This window comes from Arvicanthis niloticus, chromosome 2 (assembly GCF_011762505.2).
Source record: "Arvicanthis niloticus isolate mArvNil1 chromosome 2, mArvNil1.pat.X, whole genome shotgun sequence".
In the NCBI taxonomy this organism is placed as follows: Eukaryota; Metazoa; Chordata; class Mammalia; order Rodentia; family Muridae; genus Arvicanthis; species Arvicanthis niloticus.
This window is the reverse complement of record NC_047659.1, coordinates 84,074,135-84,090,695: the sequence shown is the minus strand read 5'-3', so window position 1 is coordinate 84,090,695 and position 16,561 is coordinate 84,074,135. Positions and strand designations below refer to the sequence as shown.

General features: G+C 39.6%; 1 protein-coding gene across 2 annotated transcripts; it reads right to left on the bottom strand.

The window, feature by feature from the left end:
• Window positions 1-4,859: 4,859 nt before the first annotated feature.
• Emc7 (ER membrane protein complex subunit 7) lies at window positions 4,860-15,613 on the bottom strand. 2 transcript variants are annotated; one of them, XM_034496853.2, is made up of 5 exons: window positions 15,288-15,613; window positions 10,906-11,025; window positions 7,795-7,933; window positions 6,300-6,380; window positions 4,860-5,326 (listed from the first exon to the last, which is right to left on the bottom strand). In XM_034496853.2, exons 1-5 carry the CDS (start codon window positions 15,518-15,520, stop codon window positions 5,174-5,176), a joined length of 726 nt encoding a protein of 241 aa, XP_034352744.1. In that variant the 5' UTR covers window positions 15,521-15,613; the 3' UTR covers window positions 4,860-5,173. The 2 variants fall into 2 exon arrangements, with proteins under 2 accessions (XP_034352744.1, XP_076785571.1); XM_076929456.1 differs by lacking the exon at window positions 10,906-11,025 and having other exon boundaries at window positions 15,288-15,612.
• Window positions 15,614-16,561: the final 948 nt, after the last annotated feature.

Below are 16,561 nucleotides of genomic sequence, written 5' to 3'. Positions count from 1 at the left end.
CTGTGTTAGTAGGCATGTATGTCTGACTTAGGCCTATGGCTGATTTAGGCCTTCAGTATATAAGCAAGGTTGCTCCCGACAGTAAGTGATAACCAACAAAAGACCAACTCACGTTCATGTTTAACTCAGAGAAGGCACAGTCATTATTATCCTCCAAGGGACTGTGCTCATTTCCCGTAGTGATTTATGAGTTAATGTGTGGTGGTGGGGAACACAGCCTTAAAGTCATCTGTGATCAGTAATTAGGCAAAGAAGCCAAAGCAAAACGAATCTGGTTTTTGCTCATTGTGTCCAACAATCATCTATACGTACCTAACATAAGTATGCTTCACAGCAATCTATCTACCAAAAATCCTAATGTCATTTTTAAAAATATGAATCTTAACAAGTATCAAACTACTAGATGTCCCCAAGGATGTTCTTATGTTCTTACTAAGAACAGCCATCCAAGCATGTCATTTTCCCAGTCCTTGGCAGTGCTTTTAGGATCATGATTATCTTGTATGAATGCATCTGCATGATGTCCCAGGAAAAAGAAGAGGCATCTTTACCTTTGACATGGAATGATGCAGATGCATTCACTTATTTCAAATGTTACAAAATAGAAATTGTACTTATTTTTAGTGGTCCTCAAATATCCAAAGATCCCTGGCACCCACTTAAAAGTCAGTATGCACCTACAATTCCAGAACTGAGGAGATAAGCACAAGAGGCTTTCTAGGGCTTGCTGGCCAGCCAGTCTAGCCAAACTGGCAAGCTCTAAATTCAGTGAGAAACCCTATCTCTAAAAATAATGATTGAAAAAGAAACTCCATGTCAATTTCTGACCTGAATATATACATGCATGCACATGCATGAACACACAAACACAAAATTATACTGTTTTATTTTATATTCACAGTATTTTCTAAGACAATGATCAATATGGCAGTACATACTTTCTTAGGAAACAAGTGAAAGATTACCAATAATTCTGCCAGGTAGAGGTAACTGCAAAGTATCTTAGCATCTACCCTGAAACCTTATTGTATACAGATGCATACTTTAAAATTCTTATCATATATTAATTGTATAAAACAATGTATTTTGTGATATTTTTATATATAGTGTATTTTAATCATATCTACTCCAATAGTCTCCTGTCCCTCTTCTTCTCACCTGTCAAATAGTCCCACTTCTGCCCTCACTAACTTTTAATCTATGGGAGAAAATATGAGGCTTTGGTTTTTCTGTGTCTGGCTTATTTTGCTTACCATGGCAATCCCTAGTTTGATGCATTCTCCTGCCTTCATGATTTTGCTCATCTTTGTAGATGATCCAGTGCCACTGTGAATGTATAGCACATTTTCTTTATCCACTCATCCATTGATAGACTCCTCCACTGATTCCAAAACTTGGCTGACTTGAATGGTGCTTCAATAAACATGGGGATGTGGGTTTCTCTATTGTGTGCTCACTTTGACTCCTTCAGGCTTATGCACAGAAGTCGCTGAATTGCATGTTAGTTTTATTCTCAGTCTCTTGAGGAGCCTCCACACTGACACAATGCCTGGATTAATTCCCATTCCCATTAGCAGTATATAAAGTTTGATTCCCCCAGCGCCCATAGCACCATCTATAAACACAGTTCATTTGAACTCACAGTGCTATTAAGTAGCATTTGGCAGTCCTTGAACAGAAAGTATCTGGCCACTTAGACTCTTCAGAGAAGAAATCATAAGGCCTCAAGTGACATAAAAAGCTCCTACTCCCAACTAAATATAGATCAGAAAGAGACTGCATCTGTCACTTTCTATCTCTGTTAGATGTAACTGGAACAGCTTAGGGGATAAGAGGATTACTGTCCTTGAGAATTCATCTTCCTTTCACCATGTTTTTCGACTCAAGAGTCACCATCCAGGCAACCTGATTATCCTATGCTTGGTTGCTTATTTGTTCAGCAAATAATTACTGATTTTTGCAATGAGCTTGTGGAGAAGGAAATAGATACTGTCCCCCAACCTTCAGGGATAGAAACAAACAGAAAATGGAATAATGAATAGTTAAAAAAAAATTGCCCCAGTGGTGGCTGAAGGTTCTGTTCCTCCCTAGATACAAGTATTTCCCTTCTCTAAACCTCTTTCCCACTGTTCTTTGGCACAGAAAGAAAACTATCAACAGAGTCTGGGCCTGGATGCAAAGGATAGAAGAAAGAATGAATGGAGAGTGACAGGGTGCATGTGGACTGCCATGCTCACCAAGCTCTCTCTCATCAACAGCCTGTCAAACAAAAGACAGACTGTCTAGCTCAGATTAGCCTGGACACTCTCTATGTAGCTGAGGATGACTTTGAACATCTGATCTTCCTGCCTCCCAACTAATAGAATTACTTGTGCACATGATCACACTGATTGATGTGATGCTGAGGACTGAACACAGGGTTTTCTGCATGTCACATAAGCACTGTACCAACTGAGCTACTTCTCCAGCTTCAGAGTAGTTGTTTCTTTCCCCACATTTGGTTCCTACTTCACAAGCCACATACCAAGACATCATGTTGCAATATTTCTCTTTTTTGGACACACCTAAGTTTTCTATTTGATAACCAGCTCCTCACAAGAGAAGTCAGGTAGCATTACAGAGATGAAGAGTTGCCTGTAGATTCAGCAAGAATTCCTTCAAAAGTAAATGCATACAGGCACACATGCCTTTATAGACATACAACTTGAAGCAATGAGAACAGAAAAACCTGTTAAGGTGGGAGCTATCTGTCAGGGTATGTAGAAGGCTAGCTATCTACCAGGAATGTTCTTTCCAGTCTAAAGAGAATATAAAGAAAAGCAGTCTCTATGCTACTGGCCCCTGCTGGGCCTTGTCAAAGATTTAAAGCTGGGCCTATAGCCATATCACCCTGAATGTCCCCAATCTCATCTGATCTTAGAATCTAAGCAGGGTCTGGCCTGGTTAGTACTTAGATGGGAGATTTGAATCTGAGCCAGACAGAAGTACGCAAGGAGTAAAACAGGCAGGAATGGGAGGCCTACATTTTTCTTCTAATTAACATCATCTTGAAGATTTTCTTTGGACACTGGAGCCTGGGATGTTATAGATATGTTCTACCACTGAGCTAAGGCCTCAGCTCCACCTTGCCTTGTTACTCAGTATGATTAACTGCAGCCAATATGTTTCAAGATTCAAGTGCAAGTCGGTCTGAGTTCAGTCTGTGTTCAGTTCTACTTATCTGCCTCAAGCACCCTGGAGTTTGACATACATGGCTGACTGACTGACTCTCTCCATCCAGTCTTAGGAATTGAATCAAGGACCTCTCACACTAGGCCAGCATTCCACCAACCTTTTAAGATGTTTTGAAACAGGGTCTCATTCAAATGTCCAACCCAGCCATGCCCTTTCTGTGATGTTTAGTATAGCCTAGGAAGGCCTTGCAATTGTGATCCTCCTGCCTCAGCCTCATTAGTAGCTATGATTACTGGCCCACACTTACCAGGCCCTACCCAGGGTGTTCCTTTATGATTTTGCTACAAAGACAATTTGTCCACCAGGAGACAAAGTAATTTCAGGCTTGCGGTGCACTCAAGAGGCATCTGCTAACCTCAAGTTACCGGTCCTAGTTCTGGGAGGGCTTTCTTTTAGCTATATTTGTTTAGTTCCTCCATAAGCCACCCACTCTCTCCCCCCTCCCCCCAACAGACACACCCCGACTCAGCAGTCATCCATCTTGCCCCTTCTCAGCTTCACCCTGGTTAATTCATGTCCAGCCTTTCCATCTTGTATGTTACTTGTTCCATGTAGGCCCGTTTAAGAACTTTATTAGCACTTGTTTGCTTCCTTAAGCATTTATTTACGGCCAAGGTGGCACAAATTTGGAATCCCAGCATTTGGAAGCTTGAAGCAGGATTATTACATATTTGAAGCCAACTTGGGCTATGTAATAAGTTCCAAGCTAGCCAGGGGTTCAAAGTAGGACTCTGTCTCAAAAATAAGCAAAAGAGAAAGCCTTCTGCGTGTTTCCTAATTTAATGTTAAGAAAGCAATACAGAGTCCTTTCAGGAAGGAGAGGATGGAGCCCTCTACTTGTCCAATACTGTGGCTTGGGAGCGTCTCTGGAATTAAAATAACCTGTAAGAAAAAGCATAAAACCTTTTGTGACTTATTGAAGTAAATTTACCTCTCCAAACTGAAATGTTGTGATGTTCTCATGCCCTGTCACTACAAAAAGAACTCTAAGACTGTAAGGAAGAGTAACTTGGAAACTTTTTGAGCCATGTCTCTATATGACACTAAAGGCTGGTTTCTCATCCTTAGGGCAGGAGGCTTTGTTTCTGGCTGAGCTGCTTTCCCATCTCCCTCTGTGCATAGCCTTACTGAGACAGATGCTGCGATATCATCCACCTTTGTTCCTTATTACAGACCACTGCACACAGCCAATAGACAAGAGTTGTGAAGTGAATCCCAAGGATGAAAACTAGAACCTTTTGATGGGTTCTATGCTGACTCCCATGGTCACACTCTAAGTACAAGTGTTACAGTAAGATGTTAACTGCATCGGGAACATACCATGCCACTTCACAACGAGGGAATGTTCACTGTGAGCGCAGGTCTTAAAGAGCTTTATTTTTTAAAAAGTCTTACTCTGTATCCTGGGCTGGCCTCAATCTCAAGGCAATTCTTCTGCATCAGTCATTTCAGTGCTAGGATTCCAAGTGTGAGCCACCACACCTGTTTTAGGGTGGAAATTTTGAGATGTATGACCACGTGCATAAACACAGTATGCAGACTACTACCAAGCAAGTATTTAAAAGTGAAGTTCAGATAAAGAAAGGAGAAAGCTTTTTAGAAAAGTAATGAAGAACAACAGAAGATAATTTTATCTCTGGATTAAGACCTCTTTAATATACATAATGTATAGTACTTCATATAATTTATTAATGTCATTTTCTATAGGACACTGTAATTAATTCAGTGACATTAATATTGACCTCATACAAAGGATGAAAGCTGGGTTTTCTTGTGTACCAAGTACAAAACATGTGTTAAGAAGTTAACATAGACAACAGTTGCAGGAGATCAGCTTCAGGATGACTCGGTTTACAGTAGTCACTTCACACGCTTTTCCATCAAGACTTGGATGCCACCTGGTAGAGCCAAGTTTGTGCGATGGCAGCTGTGGGCCTGACTACCTCCTTTTGCCAGCTCCACTTTTGCCTGTTTTACTGCTGCCACTACTAGATTTGCCAGAGGATTTTGAAGAAAAGAGTCTTGTCATAAACTCAGAGACATCAGGCAATTCATGGTTGGAATTCAACATGTTCATTGACTGCTCCATCTCCTGCGGGAGAAAGTATCAGACATGAGAGGTGCTCTTCCCTAGATCTACCGAGTCGTCTGCATGTATGAACATATACATGAAAATTACTAAGTACTTTCTCTCTCTCTCTTTTTAAAAAATTATCCATATCCTTTTTAGATTTTTCAATTTGAAGGATAGTTTTTTTTGAAGATGTATTATTTTGCCAGGCAGTGGTGGTGCACGCCTTTAATCCCGGCGCTTGTGAGGCAGAGGCAGGCAGATTTCTGAGTTCAAGGCCAGCCTGGTGTACAGAGTGAGTTCCAGGACAGCCAGGGCTACACAGAGAAACCCTGTCTTGAAAACCAAACCAAACCAAACCAAACCAAACCAAACCAAACCAAACCAAACCAAACCCAAAAGCATATTAAGGTTATGCACTTCAGCTGTGTAACAAGTAAGGCACACGAAGAGTCTAAGTACAATGTTCTATCTATATAAAAAGACATCAGCATTTACCAAGATGACCAACTGAATTCATCTCATCCAATGAAAGCAGCTACTTAATTCAAGGAAACATAATACTGCATTTACACAAACTCTTAGAAGAATTTGTCATGGGAACTAGAATAAAGTTGGAAATCTCAGCCTCAGCTACAGCTACAGAGCTGCAGTTAAATAGAACAAGCACCAGAACATGAGCCAAATGATAGGATGGAAAGCTGAGGCAGAAAGATTGACAGTTCAAGGCCAGCATGGGTAGCTTACTGAGAGTCTATCTCAAAGCAGATTTAAAACTGGCTTAAAAACTAGCACTAGGGATGTTGCTGTTCCAGTGGTAGAGCACTTGGCAGAATGCACAAGGCATTTAAAGGTTTACTTTCCAGTGTCTGTAAGCACACACACGCACATACACACATACCATGCACACATGCACATGCACACCAGTCTGGAATGCCACTTTAAAAAAAGATACAGTGTGACTCAAAAGTCCATAGCTGGGCAATCAGCTTACCCGTCTCATGTCAGGATCACTTGTGTTAACCACTTTAGGCAGAAGCACAAATATCAATAATGGAAGAACCATCATCATAACCTGCAAAAGAAAACTATTAGAAACCTTTTCCTCCACTTTAGTTTGTGAAACAAAGCCTGTTTTAATAGCCAACATCGAGAGTCAAGTGTGTACATAGAACAAAATGTATCACAACAGTGCTGCTCAGCTTGGGTGCTGGGGGCTGTGCGATTGCTGTGGAGCATCTGAGACTGCCACGGCCTTGCTGTGTGTGCCTGGGCTGGACTGACACACTTCTACGTGCCTTCTATCTTTGTAAAGAGTTTAGCTTTAACACACGTAATTTCCAAATGAACTGCCTGTTCATTGTCTTCTTCCTGCAAGCTGGCACTGGGATTGCTGATTCCAGTGGCCACAGGGGCTGCTCTGTAGAGACATCTGTGCTGCTTCCCGAGGACTACATTACTGCTCTTAATTACATCCTCCAGAGCACAGTGCAAGGCACATTCTTTCTGAAGATGACCTAGAATCCTTTAGCACTTGACATATTTCTGTGCAATTTCAGAAATGAGAACACCGAGGATGAAAACGACAGAGTCTCTTGCTGATGTTTCTCTTCTCAGCTGCTCTCCTGTCCCTTTAGCTCTGGTAATAAACTAGATGACTAGCCCCAAACAGTACTGATTATGATCTTAGTAGTTATCAGTATGGAACCTAATCCAAATTTAGAGAATCCTAAAATAATTCAATTTTTAAAAACAGATTTTTTTAAAAGGCAAATTTGTTTCTAAAGTATGTATCTATTAGTATTTTACAAGTAGGATCACACATGAGTTTCAAGATTAATACTAACTAATTAAAGTACACCAAGGTAACATCTCTGTTCACTATACATGTTTTAAAGGAAAAAAAGAAAGCCCTACTACAGAGGCTGGGTTTGTAGCTAGTTCTGTAGAGTACTTGTCTAGCATCTAGGAGGCCCTGGGTTTGATCCCAGCACCTCACAAAACAACTAAGCATGATAGTGTATCCCTGTAATCCTAGCACTTGAGAAGTAGAGGCAGGAGAATCTTAAGTTCACTGTCATCCTCAGCTACATAGCAAGCTCAAGGCCAGCTTGGGACCCATGGAACCCTTTCTCAAACAACAACAATAAAACATTACATGTCCTATTAACATGGGCTGGTTAATAAATGCCAGCACATTTATAAATGCCATTTATCAATGGGCTAATATACAAATAGAATGGACAGGTTAACTCCATATAAAACTCAGCACACACTCTCATTCTACCTAATATCCCATGAAATCTGATATCTTCCTCAACATTTATTTCAGCTGTACATTTATTATGAAATACAAAGTGAAATTCTAATCTTTCATTATCTGTTCCCAAAGACACTGGTTTCCCAATTTCACCCTTCCCTCTCACAGGATCCTAAAGTTTCTGACTGCTAGAAGCAAACCAGCTATTAGTAAAATGCTCTATACGTACCATTGGGTTCATCAGAAAGTCTGTCCAGCCCCATGATTCCCTCTTAATAAAGTAAGAAGGTGGACCTGAAGATTTCATTTGGAGAGGATACGGTAATCTGACCACTTCTGACGTTTTGATGTAATTCACATATCTTGCTCTGATAAGGAAGAAATAGATTCTGTGAAAAACATGACTGGGGTTGGGCAAGAGCTCAAAAGTAGGACACTTGTCCAACATGTACAAGGTCCTGGGTTGAATCCCAGGCTACTACAAAAGAAAGCATACATACAAGAAAGCAAAACAAACAAAGCAAGGTTAAGAACTACTTATGTCAGCAATGCCTTAGACTTATTTCAGGTTTCAAATATAAATCTTTTAAAAATTATTTATTTTTATGTTATGGGTGTTTTGCCTTCATGTATGTCTGCATATGTATGCAGCATCCAAGCATGCCAGAAGAGGGTTCAGATCCTCTGGAACTGGAGTTAGAGATGGTTGGGAGCTGCCATGTGGGTGCTGGAAATTGCAGCCAGGTCCTCTGCAAGAGCAGCCAGGATTCATAAGTCTTGAGCCATCTTTTCAGCTCCACATCTAAACTTTTGATCTTGAAAGTCTGGTCAAACCATCTAAAGCACTCATTAAGGTACACAGGAAGCAGATTTGGGTCTTCTAGCTCTATCACTTCCTACACATACAGGTCCATAAGACTCCTGACCTTCTTTTTATATCAAACGTTATTTTAAACCTGGGTGTCATGGCAAATCTATAATCCTAGCCCTGAGAAGCAGAGGCAGAAGGATCAGAGTTCAAGGCCAGACTGAGCTACACATTGAGCTGTAGGCTTGCCTGGGCTTTATGAGACTTTGTCTTAAAAACAAACAAACAAACAAACAAAAAAACCAAACAAACACAAGAAAAAAACAAAAGAAAAACAAGCAAAATTCTTCCCAAATTCTTTTAGAATCTTTCCCATTTTAAAGTCTTTTTATTATATGTAGTAATAAATTTATTTTATTATAAACATACAAGTATTGGCTTATACATTTTTGATGGTCTAAGACATACATTACTGGATACACCCAATTTTTCATGCTATTTTGCAGGAAAAATATATGATTCAAGAGCACCATAGAAAATACATTGGCAATAGGTTTTGTTTTTTGTTTTTTTTTTTTTTTTTAAACCAGAGGCGCAACTAAAAAAAAATTCTCAGCTGGAATTGATAACATACACTTTAAATCCCAGCACTCTTGACTCCAGTAGAGGTAGAAGCAGCTTGATCTAAATGAGTTTGAGGACAGCTGGTCTACACAGTGAGTTCCATGCCAGTCAGGGCTACATAATAAAACACTGCCTCAAAAAATAAAGAAAATAAAAATCCTTACTTGTAAGTCATTTGTGCATAATCCACTTTACCTTTGAAATGATCTATTTTTTCTCATTGTTCACTTTTTACATTTCAAATTCTTTCTGTCTGTCTATTTCAGTAGTGGTGTTAGTACTAGGCTCAAACCCAGGACCGTGAGTATGTGAGGTAAGTGTACTCCCACTGGGCTATATCTCCATTTGTTTATTTTTGCTTTGCTATCATTGTCCATTTGTTTATGTGTTCCGTAGTTTGGGTAATTTCTTTTACTACGTCTTCCAACTCAACAGACTTCTTTTCAGTTGTTATATATATATATATATATATATATATATATATATATATATATATATGTTAATCTTTGAGATGTTAAATACATCTCAATGACTGAGATGTATTTACTGTAGAAGTTCTATCTCATCTTTTTTCAAATATCTACCACCTACTTTGATATATCATTTGTCTTAGCAGGAAATCTATTTCTTTTTATATCCTATAAAGACTGACAATTTTTTAAGGATTTATTTATTATGTATACTGCATTCTGTCTGAAATGTATGCCTGCATGCCAGAAGAGGGCATCAGATCTCACTATAGATGGTTGTGAGCCACCATGTGGTTGCTGGGAATTGAACTCAGGACCTCTGGAAGAACAGCCAGTGCCCCTAACCTCTGAGCCATCTCTCCAGCCCCCCAAAACTAACATTCTAATTAAGACAAGATTACAAATTTATATATAGTAGCTTTTACAATAAGAACAAGAGATATCAAGTCTTTCCTTTCTTTAATCGCCTAAAATATACCTTTAAACTATTTTAGCCCACATTTAGTAACTGTAGTGTCTAGTATCTACAGGTCTGTTTCATGGATGGCTCAATACACACTCTTTTTTATTTACTTTGAATTTTTAGAGTAATTTCAACCAATAAAAATGTCTTTCTGAATTTAAACAGGTAATAGGGCATCACCTTCCAGGGAAGTTAAACATTTCTATGTGCGACTATTCCAGTTATACTAACCAAGGCTCACCTTCAATCTTCAGCTTGGACACTCCTAGCCTTTGAGAGAAGTTTTATACCCCAGGTTACACATTTTTACCAAATTTGGGGAATGTTTGTGGGCACATATGTGCCACAGTACACTTGTGGAGGCCAGAGGACAACTTGCAGGAATTGGTTCTTCCTTCCATCATGTGGGTCTCAGAGATAAAACCCTGGTCATTAGGCTCCGTGGCATGTATGTTTACCTGCTGGGTTATCTCATGACCCCTCTTTCAATTTTATCAAGATCCTTACTTTGACATAAACTCCACAATTACATCTGATAATCCCTTTAATAAAATTTGTAGTGTATAAAGGAAAAGCTATAGAAACTTCTAGATCAACTCTGTAGCTAATAAGAGGAGGGATTATCAAAATATCTCAATGGAAAGTCCTGAGTAGTATTTCTAATTCAAAAGTTAAATAATTCTCTACTTTAAAAGTCACATTTCGATTATATCACAGTACCTTCTCCCTAGAGTAAGTAACCTTACCTTTACTCTAAACAACTATAGTAGATGTTGTGAACATTCATCTAGAGGGGGAAAATTCAACTTCATAGTCTCAATGCTCAGATTACAAACAAGAGTAGAGAAAAGGTTTTAAGAAACAACTGTGCTTTAAGTAAGAAACTCTGAACCTTCACTATAAATTTCAAAAGTAACATGCAAGAACATACTAAGTAGACTAGACTTTAATAAAAAATAAACTGGGTATCCTCACCGCATTTTTCCCTTTGAAGTGATATCGACTCGGACAGGGTCAAACTTGTAAGCTGGAGAAATAACTTCCACTACATAAGAGCCAGAGGGAATATCATGAACCACAAAGCTCCCATCTGTCCTGGAAAAGGAAAATCGTACTTAGTTACTTCTCATCAGCACCTTAATCTTTCCCTGCTTGAAGCCACTTGCTTATTTCCCAACAGTTCTCAAAAAACACCAGAAGAAACCCAGACATGGTGGCTCACACATATAGTCCTAGTGCAGAGGGGCAGGGGGAGCTTAAGCAGGAATATTACCATAGGTTCAAGGCCAGCCTGGGCTACAGAGTAAGTTTCAACATAACCTGGACTACAGTGGTTAAGGCTATCACAAACAAACAAACAAACAAACAAACAAACAAACAAACTGGAAGCAGCTAACCAAACAGAAAACACAGGTATGGTGACTTATCCTGTAATCATAAAACTCAGGAGATCACTGCCAATCTGAAGCCAGCCTGAACTACATAGTGAATTCATGGCCAGCTTGGACTATATGGTTTCTACCCTTCTCAAATACACAAAAATGCCAAAAGTTGGTCCTACATTTTATGCTCCAGAATTCTAACAGTTTCTAAAATTAGATGAGCCTATGCCAGAGTAATAGAGATTCCCTCTGCAGGTACAAATGGCAGTAACAAAAGAGCAGTTTCTACTCTGAAGCTCTATCTTTACTGAAGAAAAATTATGGATGTATATTATTGCAATAATAGGGCACCAATTTTATCATGTTCCCTCAATTTATTCTTTTGTTTTGTTTTGTTTTGTTTCTGTTTTTCAAGACAGGGTTTCTCTGTGTAGTCCTGGCTGTCCTGGAACTTACTCTGTAGACCAGGCTGGCCTTGAACTCAGAAATCTACCAGCCTCTGCCTCCCAAGTGCTGGGATTAAAGGCATGCGCCACCACTGCCTGAGTGGTGCCTCAGCACCACTGAGGTGTGCTCAATTTATTCTTATTATCTTAAAAAGATAATTCTATTCTAGTTCATTTGTATTTTATTGGCTTTCTTTTTCACATACATATTTCAATAGTAAATTGTCCCATTTATTATAAATAGTCTCATTTACTGTAATTACTTTTTGACTGGTCATATAGAAGTTAAAGCTATCTTTCTTTTCTTTATTTCCTGTAATCCTAGTAGGTTTTTTGTTTGTTTGTTTGTTTGTTTGTTTAAATCACCCAACCAGAAGCTGGTAATTTCTTCTTGCAAGTCAAAAATAACCTGTCTAGAAAATGAAAAACTGCTACTTCAATGAAAACAGAAATTTAAAAAATGAAGATGAAAAGTGTTCTTTGTCATTGCAAGTATATACTAAGATAAGGCATAACTGATCCATAAACACTGAAATACCTTATTCCTCAGCTGCACATGTTTATTCTCTAGACCCACTCTCAAATGTACCATCTGAGGGTTTTTGGACGGCCTAGCAGCTTCAGGACGGTTGTATGTGGTGTGGTGAGAATTAGGAGACATCTGTCTAGCCAATCAACCCTGACAATCAATGCGATGACAGATGTCACAGCCATATCACCCTCCCATTCTCCAGAACCACCACTGTCCCTTTCTTTTTGTGTCTGTGGGAAGGGAAGAAACTGCCCTTAGACTATTTCCTCCCCAGCTCTATCACTGACAGGCCGTCTCTAACTGGCTCTCCTCAGGACCATGGCTGCATACAAGCCCCATCCCAAACCCCTTAGCTCACCCCACTCTAGCACCTCCAAGTGTCCAGTAGCTTCTTCCCCTCCTTGTCCCTCTAGCAGAGGTGGCAGTAGTTTCTTTGTTGGTTTTGCTTTCATGTATTATTGGATAAATACTGTTGAGGCTGTAAGCTCCAGGGTATTACACAATCCGATTTCTTTATACCATGATGAATACACTGTTTTAATCCTTTTATTAAACTCTATGTGAACTAGTCAATTTTGGTGCATATTCTGTTCTTTTGCTTTTGGAGACAAACGTCTTGCTATCTGACCCAGCATGGCCTCAGATTCACAATGCTATTGCCTCAGCCTCCCAAGAGCTGGGACATAAGTATGGATATTACATCCAGTCATCTTCTGCTTCTTGAGAGACCCTGACAGAATCAACTTCAAAACATTTTTTTCTGAGCAGAGGAAAAGAAAAAGAAACTGTTGACTATTCAACATAAATAGAATTTTAATTACTGAAAGAAAAAGCAAAGCTTAGCGTGATAGGAGACACCTGTAAGTCCCATGAGGAAGTGAGTCACAGGAGGACATGAGTTTGAGGATGGTATGAACCATATAGTGAAACTATGCATTTAAAAAAAAATTCAAGGGCTGGAGAGATGGCTCAGTGGTTAAGAGCACTGATTGCTCTTCCAGAGGTCCTGAGTTCAATTCCCAGCAACCACATGGTGTCTCACAACCATCTGTAATGGGATCCAATGCCCTCTTCTGGTGTGTCTGAAAACAGCTACAGTGTACTCATATACATAAAGTAAATAATTTTAAAAAATTCACAAGTAGTATATAAACTCAAAATATCAAAACAAAACACAAACAAAACAAAAAAACCTGACAACTACCTAACTGTCCAAAACCAGAAGACTAGAAAAGTGAGTTGTGGTTTGTATGCATGTTATAATATGAAAAATGGCTTGAGTACTCTTTAACCCAACACCTCTCATCTCCATTAGGAAAGTCCCAATCTACTTCCCCAGAAACCAAAAACATAGTCAAACTTGTGTGCTGGTTATTCAAAACAGCTATGACAAATTACCTACCCTACTTCCAACAAGACTTTTACCACAAACACATTCTCAACCAGCCCTTCTATATGAATATAAGAACATAAAGTAATAAAAAAATGTTCATAAATGTTAAATGAAAATTATGGTTTTCTATGCTTTTAAAGACAAGCCATATGATTCTAAAAAGAATTAGAAAAAATTACTATAAAACATTAAAGGTTATTATCTTTCTGTTACATCTTTTTAAAAGAAAATATCTTGTTTATATTTTCTTTAGTAAACATTTATTTACTTGTACTTGGGAGTCGCTCCAGGACCTCTTGCACACTAAGTCCCACCACAAAACTGTATTGACAGTTTTTGTTTTTTTTCCTTCGAGACAGGGTATCAACTAAGCTGTTCAGTGTCCTCTCCTCTAGCTCACAATCCTTCTGCTTCCGATTCCTGAGGAGCTGAGATGCTAGGCTTGTGTCACTGTACAAGGCTAAGCATATCTATATCTATCTATCTATATATATATGATTGTAAAATAACTTCAAAATAAAAATAGTGGTTTTCAAACGTGCTATATACTGCAGAAGTTTAATTCTCAATTAAGCCTTATCTTCCAAATCTTATTGGGAATTTATTATTAATGAAACATTAGTTAGGATAAAATTTAAACAATACCCTAGTGCCAGATAATATTAAAATATTGGTTGTCAATTTGTCATTATTTATTAATCTGAGGTTTAATATCCCACAAGGGAACTTCAACAATCTGCAGAAATATGCAATTCAAATTCAAATGTTCACATTTAAAATGTATGGTTTTCAGATATCACAAGTTAGTCTATAAAGCCAGCAAAGAAACATTTTCTTTCAGTTCATAGTTTCAACTCCAAATACTGGTGGCAAAATTTAAAACATCATATTCATGCCTAGAAGAGCGAAAACGGACTGCTGACAAAGCGTTAAGAAATGCATCCCACCTTCCAATATAAACATAAATAACAAACTCTTAAGAACAAGAAAAGAATAATTATGTGTAAGGAACCTTGAGAAACCCTGGTCTGACTAAAATCATGACTGCGATATCGCAAATCCCTTGACAAATTCAATTGTAAAAAAGAACAATAATCACAATCTCAGACCAATAAAAGCACTCTTTGATTAGGTACTTCAGGGCCCATTAATTTTAGAAGCAGGACCATTAGCCTTACAGTCTATGTCATCACTGGGAGCCCTTTGGGCTTTGACAATTCCCACTTGTTTAGCATCTTTCTACATAACACCAAGCTACCAGAAGAGTGACAACTAGGTTTCAGAAACATTAGCAAAATGCAGAGACGGTAAAACCCAACAGATAAATGAAAGTCCCCTGGGCCCAAGTATGATCTGCCTCACTCCGGGAACAAAATGGGGCTACAAATAAATGACCCCATATGTTTCGGGCGCCTGGGACCACTGTCCACCATCCTCGTTGCTGAAGTACCTGACTCCCTCTCAAGGTCTCCCAGCATAGACCGTTAGTGGCACCGGTGCCTTCAATTTGTGACAGCTACATTGCGGGTCCTGACAGTTGTCCTAACTGGGTACCCTTCCAGCGTCCGCCCCAATCGCTTTCCTGCTGCCCTCAGAATGCTCACTTAAGGAAGCCGACATGCTCTTCTCCGTCTACCAGCACTCGGGCCGCGGAGATCCAGTCCTGAGGCTTCACCCCCGGAACAACCGCACGTCCCTCGATCTTAAAACGATCTCCCAGGCCGACCCCACTACCTCCCGGGCCCTCGGCAGCAGCCCCAGGCACCTCCGAGCTGTGGGCATCTCCTGATAATAACAGAAGCAGGATGGAAAAGAAACCCCACAGAGCACCCGCCATGACAGCAGCTCTGGGGAGTCAGGCCTACGGCCCGGAAGCCCTACCCTGCCGCAAGGCCGCTACAGCGGCCGCCGCCGTCGCCCGCTGATTTCGTCATCACCGCGAGCCGGATCCAGCACCGAGTTTGTCCACGCCCCCGGAGAGAAGTTGTGACAGCTGACTAATCGGAGAAGGGACGCAGAATCGACGCTCGGAACGACCCAGGGCTTCAAAGGTGGCGAGGTTTTTAAGTAAAGGTGCCAAAGCGAGTAAGGTGACGTAAAAGTGGCAGAGAGTGTATTGCTGTGGCGTCCACAGATGCAGGTCTTATCGTGGGCTTAAAGGATGAGACCGAGGACGAGGATCTGAAGTGTTGAGTGCTGGGTCTGTAGCTAACATTCAGACAGCGACTCTATCATTTTCTCAAGGTTCTTGCTAGCTCTAAATAGTCTCCTTTCTACCACATATCTCTGTAAAAGACCCCGTGTACTCTGCCTCCCTAGAACAGTTTAAAAAAATAAATAAATAAACGAAGCTCCTAATGGAGAGTGGAATTGCAGAAATTTGGGCTGAAAAGAAAAAAAAAAAGTTTTTTTTTTTTTTATATATGCGAAAAAATGGTGATCTATGTTTAAGAAGTACGTGGAGAATGTTAATTTTCGTTCGGTTTTAAAGCTTTCTTTCTTTCTTTTTTTAACATGAACAGTTTGAAGGCTGAGAAAGTGAAGCGCTCACTATTAATGGTCTGTGATGTACAGACAGGGCAAATGTCAAGACCACCGGAAAACAGTGTCTTCCTAAGGCCATGCCGCATCTAGCAGCCTTTTTTCAGTTCTTTATTTACCAAGAGTGTCTCAACCCTGCTTTGTTTTTCACTGTTTCCAAACAGATGCCTAACATTCTTTTCAGAGTTGATGCTTACCTCCCTTAAACACCTCAGTCATTGAACAGAGGCCTAAATACTGTAAAAATTCATCCATCTTCTCTTCTACTGATTCTCTTCAGTTCCTCTGGTATAGAGTTTTTCTTGCTGCAGAAATTAATACACTCAGTTTTATGCAT